General features: G+C 39.7%; 1 protein-coding gene across 1 annotated transcript in view; it reads left to right on the plus strand.

Moving 5' to 3' along the window:
• Positions 1-18,592, plus strand: part of Aff4 (ALF transcription elongation factor 4) — a 71,780-nt gene that overhangs the window by 38,159 nt on the left and 15,029 nt on the right. Inside the window, exons 6-13 of the mRNA XM_051168074.1 lie at positions 5,330-5,366; positions 7,807-7,855; positions 11,674-11,728; positions 12,945-12,982; positions 13,342-13,504; positions 14,188-15,105; positions 16,834-16,922; positions 18,284-18,524. Of these exons, the coding sequence (XP_051024031.1) occupies positions 5,330-5,366; positions 7,807-7,855; positions 11,674-11,728; positions 12,945-12,982; positions 13,342-13,504; positions 14,188-15,105; positions 16,834-16,922; positions 18,284-18,524 (1,590 nt within the window). The remainder of the gene's footprint in view (positions 1-5,329; positions 5,367-7,806; positions 7,856-11,673; positions 11,729-12,944; positions 12,983-13,341; positions 13,505-14,187; positions 15,106-16,833; positions 16,923-18,283; positions 18,525-18,592) is intronic.

Below are 18,592 nucleotides of genomic sequence, written 5' to 3' on the forward strand. Positions count from 1 at the left end.
AGTACCTGGCACATAGTAGCTATTCACCAAATGTTTACTGACTGAATTTAGGTATAGAGATAGAGTTTATCTATACATATTTAGACTTCTGATGTTTGAGACACCTTAGCTACTTACTGATGGTTGCTTAAAAGATAGTTGGTTTTCTTATTCTCTGGCTATAACTTCTTTTGTAATACAGTTTAAAGCTTTTTGCAAAGCTTTATTTGCTACTTAAGAGTTGTAGATTGGGGCCAGGTGTAGTGGTGAATGCCTGTAATCCCAGCACTTGGGAGGCAGAGGAGTCAGATCACTGTGAGTTTGAGGCCAGCCTGGTTTACAAAGCAAGTCCAGGACAGCCAAGGCTACACAGAGAAACCCTGTCTTACAATCCACCCCCCAAAAGTTGTAGATTAACTGAGAGGTCCAGTGATGGGAAAGGGGGAGAATGTTGTTATACCTAGGGAATTTGGGGATAGCATCTTAGAAGAAATTAGATCACGTAGAGTATGAAGAAGCACAAGAGAGCCAGTAATGAGCGTACCAAAATGGCTTTTTACACCACTGATAATTTTGGAAGCCATTTGTAGCAAGTGGTGGAAGTTTCAAGGTTAGGAATGTATTGGGATTAATTTTAGTGTGCATTTGAGACAGACGATAGATCTACTGTATTGGAGCTCATGTATACCAGGCTGACTTTTAACTCTCAAGAGATCTGCTTACCTCCGCCTCTTGAGTGACAAGATTAAAGGCAGTGCACCACCATGCCCAGCTTTTTAGTATTTTTATAATTTTCTTAAATTACCTTGAATTATGCTAGACTGTTGACTCAGGTCTATAATCCCAGTACTTCTGAACCATGGTAAGGAAAAAAAGGAGTTCAAAGTCATCTCTTTGTCAGCCCGAACTATGTGAGATCTACCTCAAAACAAATAAGAAACTAGCAAATACACTACAACCAAAACAGAAGCAAACACCACAGCCAGGCACAGCTCTGCACCAGAGCTCCCAGCTGTCAGAAAGGCCTGGAACTCACCTTCTTTTCTCCTGAGTTTGAGTTGCAGACTTAGCATTGTTGTGGGCCTGTAGTCCTGGCTAGCCTAGGTCACTATATAGAGCTGGCTGGCCTGGAACTCACAGAGATTCCTTCTGTGCTGTGCTTCAATAATGATCTATTACATAGCCATCCTAGATGAAAAACAAAGACAGCTCAAAGGAGAAGGAATATAGAAATGTACTGTAATCAGCTAACAGCTGTTGTTAAAGAGAGAACGGAATCAGTGATTACTTAGATTTTTTTTTCCCCCGAGATTGATTCTTATTATGCATCCCTGGCTGGTGTGAATTCACAGAGAATCACCTGCTTCTGTCTCCCTAGTGCTGAATCTAAAGGTGTATACAACCACCCCTCACAGGATTTCTAACCCTTGACTACTTGCCGAGTAAATCAGTGTAAGACAATGAGAAATCTTCTCCTCCTGCACTCCCCCGCGTCCCCCCCCCCCCCCCCCCCCCCCCCAGTATCCCTGCCTGTCACAAAACTTGATTTGTAGACCAGGCTAGGCTCAAACTCACCGAGTTCTGTCCCTGTCTCTTGAGTGCTATAATCAAAGGCTTGCTCTACCACCGCCCAGCAGGAGTCTCCATTTTTAACATAATTCACAAAAATGACTTCTTAGCTGCTACTTTATTTACATTTAAAAATAAGGTAGGTTTTTGGTTTGGTTTGGTTTGGTTTTGTTTTTTGAGACAGAATTTCTCTGTAATGGCCCTGGCTGTCCTGGAACTCTCTCTGTAGACCAGGCTGGCCTTGAACTCACAGAGATCTGCCTGTCTCTGCCTCCCGAGTGCTGGGATTAAAGGAGTGTGCCACCACACCCAGCTAAAAAGGTAGTTCTTACATAGTAAACTTTTGTTAATCTAAAATTAATAATTTATTGACAATGTAATTTATCTATTTAGTATTACAGTTCAGTGTTTTGAGCACATTTATAGATATGTGCAGCTACTACCACAATTACAGATTATCTTTGTCACCTTTTTCATAAAGAAATTCCATGCTCTTTAACTATTTCCCTCTTATTTCTCTGTCCTAAATAAGTGGGATCTAATAATATGTGGTCTTATGGCTATAGACATATCTAAAGAAGACTTCTATATTGTTAAGAAATGCTTACAACTCTGTAGAGTACAGATACCAATTCATTATCAAATAGGAATCTTCCATTCTGTAAGTTGTCTTTCCTCCTCCACTTCTTTTTTTCATATTTAGAAACAGTCTTGCTATAGAACCAGAATTCAGTCCTCCTGCCTCAGCCACTTGACACTACAAGTATGTATCATTCTTTTTCATGTTCTTGGTGTGTGTGTGTTGCATGGCTCAGGTTACCTAGTCCAGGTCTTCTTCAGTGATAGGACTTTGACCACTGAGCCGTATCCTTATCCACCTGTTCACTTTGTTTCCTTTTTGACACAGTTTTAATTTGTAACCTAGGTTGTACTGGAGCTCACTATGTAGCTCAGACTAGCCTCAAGATTGAGACCCTCTTGTCTTAGACTCTTACGTGCTAGAATGATAGGCACGTGCCACCAGTTCTGGATCTTTCACATTCTTGATTGTGTCCTTGGAATCATAAAAGATTTTATTTTATTTTTATTTATTTGCTTTGTTTTTCAAGACAGGGTTTCTCTATGTAGCCTTGGCTTTCCTGGACTTGTTTTGTAGACCAGGCTGGTCTTGAGCTCACAACAATCTACTTGCCTCTGCCTCTCAGCGTATGACGCTGCGCCTGGCTGAAAGATCTTAATTTTAATGAAATCCGATTTATCTGGTTTTGTGTGTCTCTGATTCATTACCATAAGAATCCTCTGCTAAATGTAAAGTCCTGAAGATTTGGCACTATTTTCTTTATCTTAGCCTTTACATTAACTTCATTCTTTTGGCTGTGGCTCTTAGGTTGTCCTGACATAATTTGTTGAAAAAGTATTTCTTCATTGAGTGGTTTTGGTACCCTTTTCGAAAATTAGTTGACTTCTTTTTTTAACAGCAAATAAATATTTAGGGTTTTTTTTTTTTTTTTAATTCTTTGGGTGCTCTTTTCCAGAAAATTCTGTCATTAAAGGAAGATTTTTAAGTAAGCTTTTTATGGCTCTGTGTATAATTTTGGCATTATATCTTGTAGCATAGACTTACCCTGGAAAAACACTTTGCACATGAAGTTATTTGGAAAGTAATGTTTCTGTTTTGCTGAAGTTTCTTAAGTGCCAGATTCTATACTATCATAGAGTTAAAAAAAAAAAAAAGTATGTGCTTGGTGTAGGGGAGACAGAGGCAGGACCATCTCTGAATTTTAGGGCAGCCTGATCGCTAGAGTTTCAGACCAGCCTGTAGAGGAATTTAATTAAGAACATGGCTGCTCTGGCAAGATACCACATCCAAAAACCTTCTAGGTCTGTGTTACCTGGCTGGAATACAAACACACCTTTACTACAGGAGAGAGAGGCAAACAGATCTGAGTTCAAGGCCAGACTGGTATAGAGCCAAGTTTCAGGTAAAGAAAAGCTTAGGTCTGGGCATGGTGGTACATGCCTTTAATCCCAAACAACGAAGGTAAGTTAGTTTGTAGAAGGAAGCACCAGTGTTTGAAAGTGTTGTATATTGAGTGGCAGAAAAAGTGACAGTTCAGAGAAAGATAGGACAGAATAGGACACACCCAACTCCCATGAGAAGAGAGAGGAAAGGGAAACTACTTAGGGGGGCAATGCAGAGGCAGGGCGGGGAGGGGGGAGCAGTTTTACAGGGAGAGTTTTACAGAGAGAGGTTGAATGAGAGACACAGATAAAGATAGAACAAGCCAGAGAATGAGGAGCCAGAAAGTTAGAAAAGACTGCTGGAGTTAGTTTGAGGTCAAGCAGAGAAAGTCAGGGGTGAAGCGAGAAGCCAGACTGAATAAGTCAGCTAGGAGAGGAGTTTGAGCCAGAACAGCTGGCTTGAACCAGCCAGCCCAGAGCTCAGTTAAAACAATGATTGGTGAGCTTATTAAACAAGTCTCAGAGGCTGAAAACATTCTAGGCCTAGGTTAGCAGACAGTCAATAATCACAACTGAAGCAGGCAAATAAAAGTTACTTTTATGCTGGGCATGGCGGCGCACGCTTTTAATCCCAGCACTGGGAGGCTGTGAGTTCTGGTCTACAAAGTGAGTGCAGGACAGCCAAGGCTACACAGAGAAACCCTGTCTCGAAAAAAACAAGTTCCTTTTATACCAACCAGAGCTACATAGTGAGACCCTATCTGAAAAGAACAACAAACAAGCAAATAATAAAAAGATGTATGTGACAGTTTCTTCTTCACAATGCTATTGGTTTGTAAGAACCTGGGAACAGAAAGTCGGGAGTAAAGAGGCATGAAACACCTATGTGGAAGCTTATATATATGTATGTATGTATATACATATGTTAGTATATTTTAAATGTATTATACATTGCACAGCTATTTTTATCTAGTATATTTTTTTTTGAGACAAGCTCTTAGGTAGCACAGGCTGTCCTTGAACTCACAATGTTTAGGATACCCTTCAATTCCCAGTTTTTCAGCCTCTACCTCTGAAGTACTAGCATTATAGTTATGAGCCACAACAGTTGGTTTATACAGTTTTGGATATTGAACCCAGGATTCATGTATGCTAGACAAGTACTCTACTAACTGAGCTCAATCCCTAGCTCTTCTTCATCTAGTTAACTCTTTTTTTGTGTGTACTGGGGATTGAACCCAGGACCTTGAGTATAGTAAACAAATGCTGTCTACTACTTATTTATACCTGTAGCCCAAGTATCTTCTTAAGACCAAGAATTAAAGGTGTGTTTTTAGTTATAACTGTGTGTGTGTGTGTGTGTGTGTGTGTGTGTGTGTGTGTGTGTGTGTTATATGCAGGTGGGCTCAGGTGCCCAAGAAGGCTATGAAAGGATGTCTTATCCCTTGGAGCTGAAATTATGGTGGTTATGCTCTGCCCAATATGGGTGCTAAGAACTGGATTCAGATCTTCAGCAAGAGATTGCTTTTAACACTGAGACATTTGAGACATCTTTCTAGCCCCAAAACCAAGAATCTTGAAATTATTTGAAGTCTATAGTCTCTGAATTAAATTATCAGTATCATGAGTTTTGTTGAAAAGAAATGGAGACTCTTGGTGGCTTCGTGCTATTGTTGTAATTCTTGTTTAGATGGGGCCATTACATTCTTCCAGTGTTGTTCTTAAAATGTTGAAGCATTTTAATCACTTGGAATTTTTCCCACCATTGGGTTTTCTCTCATACCATCATTTTGTATAACTTTATGTTCCTTTCTCTTAGGAGTCTCAGCAGTCTAACTTTGGCCCTGGAGAACAAAGTAAGTATTTCTTTTCTTGCTGGTTTTCAAATTAACCTATTTTATTGGGTATTTTATTCATACCACATCTTATACTACTTTTTAATAAGTTTTTACATGTCTTTGCCTGATTTTATGATCTGATAAGTAACAAACTGACACCTTTATTCCCTCTCTGTACTTGGGAGACAGGCAGTCAGAGATCTGTGAGTTTAAGGCCAGCCTGATCTACATAGTGAGTTCCAGGCCAGCTAGGGCTATGTAGAGAAACCCTGTCTCAAACAAACAAACAAACAACAAAAACAAAAATAAACTTATTTATTTGAACTAATAGTTGAAAGTTCATAAAATCAGCTTGATGGGCACCTCATGAAGTCAAGAGCCTTTCTTCTGTCTTTCTATTTCCTTCACGGTATTGGTTCTGTGGTGATAAAACTATAGGCAGCAGCCAGGCATTTAACCCCAGCATTTGGGAGGCAGGTTGATTGCTGTGAGTTTGAGGCTAGCCTGGACTACAAAGCAAGTTCCAGGTCAGCCAGAGCTACACAGAGAAACCTTGTCTTGAAAGAAACAAAAACCAAGAACAACAAACTCTGGCAGGAATGATCATGTTAGCACTACCACAGGCATGCTAGGCACTCTGTATTTATTCTCCTGAGTCTTCTGGTCTGGATAAAAAGCCTGGTGTCCTCTGCAGCCTCACTTTCATTGTGCTCTTCACTTGTTAGAACTCTTGTGGATGATGACTGAAGAGATATGTGCAACCAAGAAATGCACAGATTGATATATTGGTGAGATCAGGGCCATTGCAGATGTCTGAGTGTTACCATGTAGCTCTGGAACAAAAAAGATAGTCCAGGAGCAGCAGTTTATGATATAGAGTTATGCTGGTTTAAAAGTATTCTAAAAAATGTAAGTAAGATTCGACTTTTTGCTAGTTGGTGTGTGTGGTGGTTTTTTGTTTGTTTTTGTTTTGCTTTTTTGTTTTGTTTTTGAGATAGGGTTTCTCTGTGTGTAGCCCTGGCTATCCAGAGATCCGCCTGCTTCTACCTTCCAAGTGCTAGGACTAAAGGTGTGCGCCACCACGCCCGGCAAGACTTTATGTCTTTATGTTTACTTAATTATTATGTGTTTGAGGCATGGGAATGCCATAGTGCACATGTGGAGGTCAAACTTTAAATCTGCATGTCTATTTAGTTCTATCTTAGAGCTGTAGTTGTAGATAAAAAGGTAAAAGGGAAGTTACTGTGAGTTTCTTAGTTTTGCTTGTTTGGTTTTTTGAGACAGGGTTTCTCTACATAGCCATGGCTGTCTTTGAACTCACCCCCAGTAGACCAGGCTGCCCTCGAACTCACAGAGATGTGCCTGCCTCTGCTTCCTGTGTGTTGGGATTATAGGCATGTACCACCACTGCCTGGGTATAATGGTGGTTTTTAAAGCGGGGTCTCACTATGTAGCCTAGATTGTCCTGCTACCCAGAGATCCTCCTGCTTCTGTCTCTTGAGTGCTAGGATTAAAGGCGTGTGCCACCACACCCGGTTTTGACATGATGATATGCCCAAAAAAGTTAGCTATAAGCCAAAATCTTTGTATTTTCTCTTAAGAATGTCTCCCCCTGACTTTCACTCCATCCTCATTTACTTCCCCAGTGTTTAATTATGGCAAATGGGATCATAACTTCATCTAGTGTGTTATTACTTTGTATTTTTCACTAGATTTACTTTAAATGCTATGCAATTCTAGTTTTCTCTTTCATAACATTAAAATCATGTTACATGAAAATAACTACAATTATTTAATTAGGCTCTTACTAATGGAAACGTATTTTATTTCCTAGCTTTTGTTGTCAACGCTGTGCTATTATAATGCTGGATGTGGTGACACACACTTATAACCCTGACTCTGGGGCAGCTGAGACTGAAAGATTACAAATCCAAGGCCAGGCCAGGCTCTACATTGTGAATTTGGGCCAGCCTGGGCTGTATAGTGAGAACATATCTCCAAAAAATACAAAGGCATATTATTGTAAATTTCGTGTCTATATGTATGTGTGAGTATCCTGCAGATACTGGGTAAATCTTTCATTGAACTAGATCAGTAGTAGGATAGTTACAATATTGAAATGGCAATAGAAATTTATGGCTTATAAGAATGTGTCTTAGCCAGGTGGTGGTTGTGCACACCTTTAATCCCAGCACTCAGGAAGCAGAGGCAGGTGGATCTCTGTGAGTTTGAGGCCAGCCTGGTCTACAAAGTGAGTCCAGGATAGCCAAGGCTATCATAGAGAAACCCTGTATTGGAAAAAAAAAAATTAAAAATAAAAAAGAAAGAAAAGAATGTCTTTTGTCTACCATGTGCAGTGTATCTATTTTGAATCATATTTTTGAAGCTAGATATTTTATAATCTAAATAATCAATGTCAGTTGCTCACTTTTATTTATTTATTTATTTTTTGTTTTAGAAAGATACAATGCGTCTGCTAAAACATCAAATGGACACCAGTCAAAATCGTAAGTTTATTGATCAATGAGTGTCTTTTTTTCCCTAAAAGTTATCTATAATAGCTACATCTTTTTATGCTAGAAATATTACCCTTTTGTTTTTTAAAGATTTAAATTACCATTTAATTTGTATGTGTATGGGAAGGCATGTGGAAGCCAGAGAACAACTTATAAGAGACACTTATTTGGTCCTAGAGATTAAGTTGTGGTTGTTGCATGTAATGGCAAGCATGTTTACCAACTGAGTCATCTCACTGAACTCTGGTTTTCAGTGTGAAACCAGAAGTTTTGTGCATGTTAAGCTCATACTTTACTATTCAACTACATACATGCCCATGCCTATGTCTTAGGTTTAAGACAAACCTAAGCTAACTTTACCTGCAAAGGGCGAGAGAGTGTAGATTTTAAAGACCATATAGTTTATATCCTAAGTAGTCAGTTCTGTCACTATAATATAAAAGTATATAGACTACAGACATGGTTGTGTTTGTATAATAACACTAACTTGGTTGTTTTTTCTTTTGAGACCAAGTCTCATGTAGTCTGGGCTGTTCTCAAACTCACCATATGTAGTTCCCAAACTCACCATGTGTAGTTCCCAAACTTACCATGTGTAGTTCCCAAACTCACCATGTATAGTTCTCAAACTCACCATGTGTAGTTCCCAAACTCACCATGTGTAGTCAAGGATGACTTGAACTTGATCCTCTTGCCTCTGTCTCCCCAAGTGTGAGATTATGTGTAGGCAAGTGCCGTTATACCTGGGTTTTCTCTCTTTTTTGGTGGTGATAGAGATTGAACTCAGGATCCTGCATATATTAGGCAAGTACCATACCACTGAGCAATATCTCCAGTCTGATAAAAATTTCTTTATAGCAATGAAATACTGGCTATAGAATGATATGTCTAAAATCCTAGCACTAAGGCTGAGTCAGGTGGATTGCTGTTAGTTTAAGCCAACCAGTGCTTACAAATCAATCTTGGCTATATATAAGTAAGTCTCTTTTTCCAAAACAACAAACATCTCAAAGAACAAAAAGAAAAGAAAAAACACTATTGGCCTAGGTTTGGCTTGTAGCCATGGTTTGCCCACCCCTACTCTGAGCTCACAGTTTACTGTTGTAGAAAGACGAATTATTCTTTTTATATTAGTCAATACAGTAGTTTTCTTTAGCCACTTAGTTCCCCAATGACTGACACACAGAGACTGATTATTAAGTTGTAAGCACTATGCTGGGCAGACTGTGAGCAACTCTAATCCTAGTACCATTAAAAACCCACATAAAAACCAATCATTTGCCCTGAGTTTGTTCCTACAGCCACATGCTCACTGCCATCTTGCCTTATAGTGAATATTTAGCCAATCAGGGATAATTGGGGAACATTCCTTATCATTGTATGGTTATAGGAGACAGTTCAACATTCATAACAATGCCCGTAGCAGGGTGGTAACCAGATCTCAAGGCACTGAAATTAGCATTTGAAAAGTTGGACCTTCCTCCAACAGTTCACATTTAATAAAGAAACTTAAAAATAGGATTCTTCTTAGTAAACTTTCCATTTAGTCATTGAATGTTGTATACTAAAGCACATTGTTTAAAGTGTCTTTAAGTTTTCCTGTTTTTATATATTTTATACATAGAATCAAAACTATGTATCACAGTAAGGGAGGTTATTAGATGATAATAAGTTACATCTAGAGAGTTGAGCACATAAACTCCTGAAATCTCAGCTTAACTCCTTGATTAGAACAAGTTCCAAAGAAACAGCTACTATGTAGCTTCCTGTGCCATAGCCACAAGACCACAGTGCTAACCTCAGCCTAATAGCCTCTTCATGGAACAAAAGGAGGACTGAGGAGAAAATACAGCTTAAAAACACTTCCCATACACTGTTGACACACTTATGTATTCCTGTTGTCATATCTGTATGCAAAAAAACAATAGTGCATGTATGTAGCCATTCCACTTGGTTTGCTGAGGAAACAAAAGCATGCTGGACCCAGAGCAGCGTGGTTAAGGCTTTGACATACTCACACATGTAAACAGGTTCATTGAGGGGCCATTGTTAAATCATAAGGGCTGAGAGAATGCAGAGTAAGCACATTTTCCTTACTGAAAATCAGTCAGAGATACGCTTAAGCCCATGTTCAAAAGGAAACTTGTAAAAACATTTCATTTACTGAACTAGTTTTAAAAACACTTCTCATATTATATAGCCACTTGGTTGCTTTATTTCCAGGTGATTTTTTTATGTATGTTGAATTTATGGTAAGATTTAGACATGCAGATTAGGCTTTGAGGGGAGAGTGCAAGTAGTTACTGCAGTGAAAGAAGATTTCTTCCTACTGACTGGAGACTGAGGACACTGTAACAAGGAAGGTAATGGAACTACTGGTACCTTGAAAGGAAGCATTTTCTAGGTGCAGGTATCCAAAGATTTGTGTTAATTTTTCTTCTATGTTAAAGAAAAATACCAACCCCCCCCCCCCCCCCCCCATAGATTGTTTTGTGTTTCTCAGATTTTAAGTTTAATGGTTTTGGATTTAAGGAAAACTTAAATCTTTGATTTTACTTTCAAAACAAAATGCAGAAATTGTCAGTTTATTTATATATTTTTAATTCAATTCGAATTTTGGTACAGGAAGATTTGGAACTTGGACTTTAAAAATCCACACATGGTGATTTCTTACTTGAAACTCTTCTTCTGCTGGTATCTACTTTTTATCTGAACCAGGCAATTATAAATCACAACTTTGTGGAAATGGAGCTGTGGTTTTCACAGGTATCCAATCACCACAAGTTACACAGGTCTCTCTCGGTGGATTATTGAAGGCAATAAAGGCATTTCTTGGTGCTTTGACTGTATTTTGCTGCTCTTTAGAAGTTATATCTGGTAGAATAAAGCTATATTAATTTTTTAGTAAACATGTATGTGTAAATTAGTGTTGTAACAGGAGTATATATGAGAGTTTAACTAGAAAACAAGATTGGGTGTTTTACTCATAGAGGCAGCAGCTCTTCTCTTCCTATCATGCCCACTGCTTGCTTTGCATAACACTAAATTTTGCCTTCTTTACAAATAATTTTTGTGTCAGGCGTGGTGGCTCACACCTTTAGTGCCAGCACTCAGGAGGCCTGTCTGGTCTACACAGCGAGTCCAGGAGAGCTAAGGCTACACAGAGAAATCCTGTCTCAGGGAGAATAAAAAAGAAAAGAAAAGAAAAAATAAAAATTTTGTTTTGTTGCCGGGCGTGGTGGCGCACGCCTTTTAATTCCAGCACTTGGGAGGCAGAGGCAGGCAGATCGCTGTGGGTTCGAGGCCAGCCTGGACTACAAAGTGAATCCAGGACAGTCAAGACTACACAGAGAGACCCTGTCTCGAAAAGCCAAAAAAAAAAAAAAAAATTTTTTTTTTTTTGTTTTGTTTTTTTCTGAGACAGGGTGTGTGTGTGTGTGTGTGTAAAAGTAACTGTCCTGGAACTAGTTCTGTAGACCAGACTGGCCTAAAAAGAATCTTTTTTTTTTTTTTTTTTGAGACAGGATTTCTCAGTGTGATAGCCCTGGGTGTCCTGGAACTAGTTCTATAGACCAGGCCGACCTAAAAATAAAATTTTAAATGCATGGCAAGTTTGGTGCTTATAAAAATGGCTAACTTACTTTAAAATTTTTTAGCATAACATGAACAAATCCAGACAGAAGATAGTTTATGTATGTATGTGTTAATTAAATTTTTGGCTAACACAATGATTATTCCTAGAATTATTGATAAATATTTAGTACTCTGGTATGCAGTGATTAATGCTCTTTTCTACCTTTTTCCTCTAGTATGTTAAAAGATGACTTAAAGCTAAGCAGCAGTGAGGACAGTGATGGGGAGCAGGTAAGTCTCTATATAGCCTGTTAGCCCTTTACACTGCTGGTCCATTTTGTCTTAGTTTAAGATCCATTACCGCCGGGCGTGGTGGCGCATGCCTTTAATCCCAGCACTCGGGAGGCAGAGGCAGGCGGATCGCTGTGAGTTCGAGGCCAGCCTGCTCTACAAAGTGAGTCCAGGATGGCCAAGGCTACACAGAGAAACCCTGTCTCGAAAAACCAAAAAAAAAAAAAAAAAAAAAAAAAAGATCCATTACCTTTTTTTGTTTTGTTTTGTTTTGGAGACAGAGTTTCTCTGTGTATCCTTAACTGTCCTGGACTCACTCTGTAGACCAGGCTGGCCTCGAACTGACAGCAATCCGCCTGCTTCTGCCTCCCAGTGTGTGCCACCACTACCTGGCTCCCATTACCTTTTTCATAAGGTTTCTGACACTGGATAATTGTAGCCTTCTGTAATGTCTTTGAGCTTCCTTTTTTATTTTTAGTTGACTTTTCCTCATCATATATTGTAGATCATAAAATAGTAGCAGGAAATTACTTATAAGACATATTTACAAAGTTTTAAAAATACTTATTTTTTTAAATATTTTTTTATATGTAACTCCCTGGAACTGGAGTTACAGATGGTTGTGAGCACCAGATGACTGCTGGGAATTGAACCTGGATCCTCTGTAAGACTAGTGCTCTTAACTGAAGAGCCATTTTCCAACTACAAAAAATTTTGTCTTATCCTAGATTTTTTTTTTTTTTTGGTCGTAGTGCTACTGTGGATTAGCTAGGCAAATATTACTTCTTTAAGTAAAAACAGGATCCTGGCTTGTTATTGTTTGTGGTGTTTTGATGGTTTGGAGGCGGTTACACCAGATGGCCCAGACTAGCCTCAGATTCATGATCCCGTTGCCTCCACTTTGAAGGCTGTGGTATACTATACTGTTTTTGTTTGTTTTTTAATCACCGTATGAAGTAAATATTGTTTCATATGTTAGAGAAGCCAGCTTTTGGGTTTTTTAAGGGGCAGGGGTTGTTTGTTTTTCAAGACAGGGTTTCTTTATGTAACAGCCCTGGCTGTCCTGGACTTACTTTGTAGACCAAGTTAGCCTTGAACTCACAGAGAGATCTGCCTGCCTCTCCTTCCTGAGTGCCGCTTTTGGGCTATTTTTTAGTTCAGACATTTATATTATTTGAATAGATTCATTCACAGATTTCTTATGCTTTACTTTTAGGATTGTGATAAGACAATGCCAAGGAGTACACCAGGAAGGTAGGGATCCTTTATTTTGTGTTGTTGTTGTTGTTATGTCTAAGATTAGACTGATTTAACATTGTGGTGGAGCATAAGGAGCTTTATAAATAATGTCAGTTGTGATGGTGGTTGTATAATTCTGGAAATTAATTAAACTCATTAAGTTATATACTCAAACTGGGTGAATTTTAAAGTATTTTAGAAGTGAGTGTTATTAGCTGAATGAAACATGAGAATGTTTGGGGGATGTCTGTTTCATTTGAAAAGAAGTTTTGAGTTCCTTCCGCACATATTGTTAATAAGATTGGATGCCAGATGTGGGTGGAGCTTTGCCATCGTAAAGGAAACATTTGTCATTTCTGTTTTATCTCCTTCAGTAACTCTGAGCCTTCACATCATAATAGTGAGGGAGCAGATAACTCCAGAGATGACTCCAGCAGCCACAGCGGATCTGAAAGCAGCTCTGGATCTGACTCGGAGAGTGAAAGTAGCTCCAGTGACAGTGAGGCAAATGAGCCGTCGCAGAGCGCGTCTCCTGAGGTGAGCCAGCAGGGCTTCCATAGCCCTCTTAACCCATCACTGTATGTTCTATCTTATAGAAAACCTAAACTTTTTTTTTTTTTAATTAGAATTTAGCCAGGCATGGTGGTGCACTCAGAGGCAGAGCCAGGTGGATCTCTTGAGTTCTAGGATAGCCTGGTCTACAAAGTGAGTCTAGGACAGACAGGGCTCTGTTACACAGAGAAACCTTGTCTCAAAAAACTAGAATTTAATACTTACTTTTGCCTCTTAACAAGGGATTTATGTTATGTAGTTACTGTGATTAACGTGAGTCTTTTGTTGTGTAATTGAACTGTGTAGATTGATAAAATGCATCTGGAAGTCTTTCCTGGTACCTATATCATGTTTATTTTCTAGAATTAAATTATTTGCAATTGTGCCTTTCAAGTTGAACTCCTAACTGGAATAATGGTCATTTGAAGGCCTTTTGTAATAAGCTGTTCATGGTGGTTCCACCTGTACTCCAGCACTCAGGAGACCAAGGGATTAGACTTGCTAGCATTAAACCTGTGCTTTAATCCTAGAAGAAACTTGACAAACAAATGCTTGTCTCCTTAAGCATTATTATTATTATTTTTTTTTTCTCCTACTTGACTTTATAAAGATGAGAAAAGCTTCAGTATTTGGGGGAATACTCTACATCTATATATTTTCTTTTTCAGCCTGAACCACCACCAACAAACAAGTGGCAACTTGATAATTGGTTGAATAAAGTGAACCCACATAAAGTGTCTCCAGCTTCTTCTGTAGACAGTAACATCCCATCGTCTCAAGCCTACAAAAAGGAAGGCCGAGAACAGGGTGCTGGAAATAATTACACTGATCCTGGTGGGCCAAAAGAAACAAGTTCTGCTACTCCAGGACGAGACTCTAAAACCATCCAAAAGGGATCAGAAAGTGGCCGTGGGAGGCAGAAGTCTCCTGCCCAGAGTGACAACACCACACAGAGGAGAACTGTTGGCAAAAAACAACCCAAAAAAACTGAGAAGTCAGCTGCCGAAGAACCCCGTGGAGGCCTGAAGATAGAAAGTGAAACCCCTGTAGACATGGCCACTAGCATGCCTTCCAGCAGGCACAAAGCTGCCACCAAGGGCTCAAGGAAACCCAACATCAAAAAGGAGTCAAAATCTTCTCCTCGACCTATAGCAGAGAAAAAGAAATACAAGTCAGCAAGTAAATCCTCCCAGAAATCTCGGGAAATCATAGAAACAGATACCTCGTCCTCAGATTCAGATGAAAGCGAGAGCCTCCCTCCCTCCTCACAGACTCCTAAATACCCTGAAAGCAGTAGGACTCCTGTTAAACCCTCTTCCGTGGAGGAAGAAGATAGCTTTTTTCGGCAGCGAATGTTCTCTCCTATGGAAGAGAAGGAGCTCCTTTCCCCACTCAGTGAGCCTGATGACAGGTATCCACTTATTGTGAAGATTGACCTGAATCTGTTGACTAGAATACCTGGGAAGCCTTACAAAGAAACAGAGCCACCCAAGGGGGAAAAGAAAAATGTGCCAGAAAAACACATGAGAGAGGTGCAGAAGCAAGCCTCAGAAAAGACTTCCAACAAAGGCAAGAGGAAACACAAGGTCTGTAAGGAGGTTCTGGTTCTTTCTCTTTTTTAGAAATATTTTTGTTTCCAGTTTCCATATCCTTAAGCATCTTGATATTACAATACTAGGTATTTTTAAAATTATTTATGTGTATCTATGAGTTTATGCTGTGTGTGTGTGTGTATGTATGTCTATGTATGCATACATGCTGTTGTATGCTCCTGTGGAAGCCAGTAGAGGGCCTGCAGCCAGTTACAGCCAGTTGTGAGCTGCCCGACATGGTTATTGGGATCCAAACTTCGGTCCTGCTAGAAAAGTAGTAGGTGCCCTTAGCTGCTGAGACATCTCTCTATCCCCCAGTACTTGCTATTTGACTTTATGTTACCTAGTCACTGTTGCTTTTAAATTATATTGTATTTATTTGTGTGTGTGTGCACACATGTACACTACAGTGCATTTCTGGAAGCCAGAGAACAACTTATGGAGTCGATTGTTTCTTCTGTCACATGGATCCCAGGGACTGAGCTCAGGTTGTCAGACTTTCCTCACTGAGGTATCTTGCCATCCCTATTGTTCATTCTTAGATACCAGCATCTGCAGTGCTCTGGATATAGACTTTGTGAATCATGAGCTGTAAGGGAAAAGAGTGATTGAGCACAAGGCCCCACTGAGACTCTATATGGAACAGTTTCTCTGTGTTCTGTCTCCTTAAATAACGCAAGATTTAAAAAAAAAAAAAAAGGGATCTCTGGACAGAGTGTATAGTGACCAGGAAAAAAATGAGGCTAGAACAAACAATCCATGAACCCTTTTCTGTCTTATAATTAGGTCAAGTCATACTTTTTATTACTGGCCTAACATGCAAAACTGACTCATTACTTTTGTCGCAGATACATCCATGAGAATGTCACCCATCCACTACTTACCTATGTACCTAGTGTTTTTCCATTAACACAGGTCAGAACTGAGAACATTCCCAGGGTATAGCCCAGTGTGTGTAGCTCAGTGGTAGAGCTGTTGCTGAGCATGTGTGAAGCCCTGAATGCAGTCCCCACATGGAAGGAAAGTCTATTGGCACATAGCGCATTCTTATCCCTAAATATTTCCAAGATATTTAAAGACAAAGCCTAGTATATAAGGTCAGCTTTATGTAGAGCGGGCTTATATGTATGTGCCTAGTACCCAAGAAGGTCAAAAGAAGGTGTTGGATGCTTTGGAACTTGAGTTATAGATGATTGTGAACTACCATGTATGTAGGTGCTTAGAACCCAGAGCCTGTACAAGAGCAGTCAGTGGCTCTTAACGACTAAGACATCTTTCCAGCTCTCCTCCAGAATTGTGATTTTGGTAAAGTATCAGAGGCAATTCCTAGAGGTTACATTGATAATAACTGGGAGAAGACTCAGTCACTGGTAGCAGTCTGTAGGTTACTTTTTCTCCTATCTTCATTTATCTGAATTTAATCATTTGGTGACAAGCAGACTCTTACATTACAATAGACTAGTCTGGCTTTAAACTCACAGAGATCCCTCTGCCCTGGCTCCCTAGTGCTGGGACTAAAGGTATGTACCACCACTGCCCAGCAGATTTGTGTACTATTAAAGGATGGGTTTTATGGTTTATGAATTCATCTTAATTCTAAGAATCTGTTCAACCCTAGAATTATTACATAAAAGAGATACCATTTAAGACTTTAGGAATAGCTGTTACATTGTTTATGCTGTGGATACCCTTGTCATGCCTGCTGTTTCTGTTTTTGTCCAGAATGATGATGATAACCGAGCCAGTGAGAGCAAAAAACCCAAAACAGAGGACAAGAACTCATCAGGCCACAAGCCATCCAGCAACAGAGAGTATGTCCCCAAATCATGTTGCATGCCAGTATTGGCTATATGTATCATTTGTTGTCTGGTACTTTTTGACATGTTTCAGAATATTGCTTTTATTCACTGAATGTCATATACATGTATGCACATATGGATAGGAGAAGAGCTTTGCTTTTAGCTAATAGAAATGGGAAGCTCCTCCCCCCCCCCCATTGAGATAAGAATATGTCCTAATTAGAGTTACTATTGCTTTCATTGCTATCACAAAGCACCATGAGCGAAAGCAACTTGGCAAGGAAAAGATTTATTTGGCTTATGCTTCTGTATCACTTCAACTGTTCATCATTGAAGGAACCCAGGACAAAGACTCAAACAGGGAAGGAATCTAGAGACAAGGAGCTGATGCAGAGCCACAGAGGAGTCATGCTGACTGGCTTGCTCAGCCTGCTTTCTTATAGAACCCAGGGCCACTAGGCCAGGGATGGAACTACCCACAATGGGCTGCACCTTGCCCCATGTCAACCAGAAAATGAGCTGGGCACAGTGATGCACACCTGTGATCCCAGCACTAGAGGAGGCAGAGGCAGGCGGGTCTCCGTGAGTTTGAGGCCAGCCTGGTCTACAAAGTGAGTCTCCAAAACAGCCAAGGCTACACAGAGAAAGCCTGTCTTGAAGAAAAAACAAAACAAAAAACAACAAACAAACAAAAAGAAAACGCTCAAGCTGGGTACAGTACTCAGGAGGCAGAGACAGGAGAATCTGTGAGTTCGAGGCCAGCCTGGTTACAATAGAGTCCAGGGCAGCCAAGGCAACACAGAGAAACCTTGTCTGAAAAACAAAACCAAAAAGCCCCCAAAAGCAAAAAAAAGGAAAATGCTCTATAGGCTTGTGCAAGCCCAGTCTTATGGAAACATCTTCTCAGTTGAGGACCCCATCTCTCAAATGATGCTAGCTTGTGTTAGGTCATCATAAAACTAGCCAGCACAAAGTATGCGATAAGAGTTACAATAAATCCTCACCATTTTCTGGGTAGATAATGAACTCATCTCAACTTGAAAGAGACTAGTAGCTATAAGCATTATTCTTTTCATAATTTATCTATTTGCTTATTGATTCAACCAATATTTTATTAAGTATTTATCATATGGCAGATTGTTCTAGGCACTGGACATGATCATGAAAAAACAAAACCAAACAAAAAACAGGTCAGGGTGGGCAGAGAAAGAGACAGGAAGAAACTACCTGATGGAATTTACAGTCTTTCTGTTTTGCAATCATCATATGGATAATGTCTTTGCAAATTTGTCTTAAAAGCAGGTGAAAAGAGGTGGAAAAGTCCTTCACCCTGTACCACTCTGCAGAATGAGAGCATTTGTTTTGTTTGGCAGGTCATCTAAGCAGAGCAGTACAAAAGAAAAGGATTTGCTGCCTTCACCTGCTGGGCCTGTTCCTTCAAAAGATTCAAAAACAGAGCATGGCTCTCGGAAGAGGACTGTCAGTCAGTCGTCATCCTTAAAATCCAGCAGTACCAGCAACAAGGAGAACAGTGGCAGCAGCAAGAGCAGTTCCTCCACGTCAAAGCAGAAGAAGACTGAAGGGAAGGCTTCCAGCAACTCCAAAGAGGCCAAGGTAAGATGGTAGAGCTTAAGCCTTTGAAAATCATCTTGCCCTGGCTTCCTGAAGTGACACTGCTATTT

The sequence above is a fragment of the Acomys russatus genome, chromosome 25, assembly GCF_903995435.1.
Source record: "Acomys russatus chromosome 25, mAcoRus1.1, whole genome shotgun sequence".
NCBI lineage: Eukaryota > Metazoa > Chordata > Mammalia > Rodentia > Muridae > Acomys > Acomys russatus.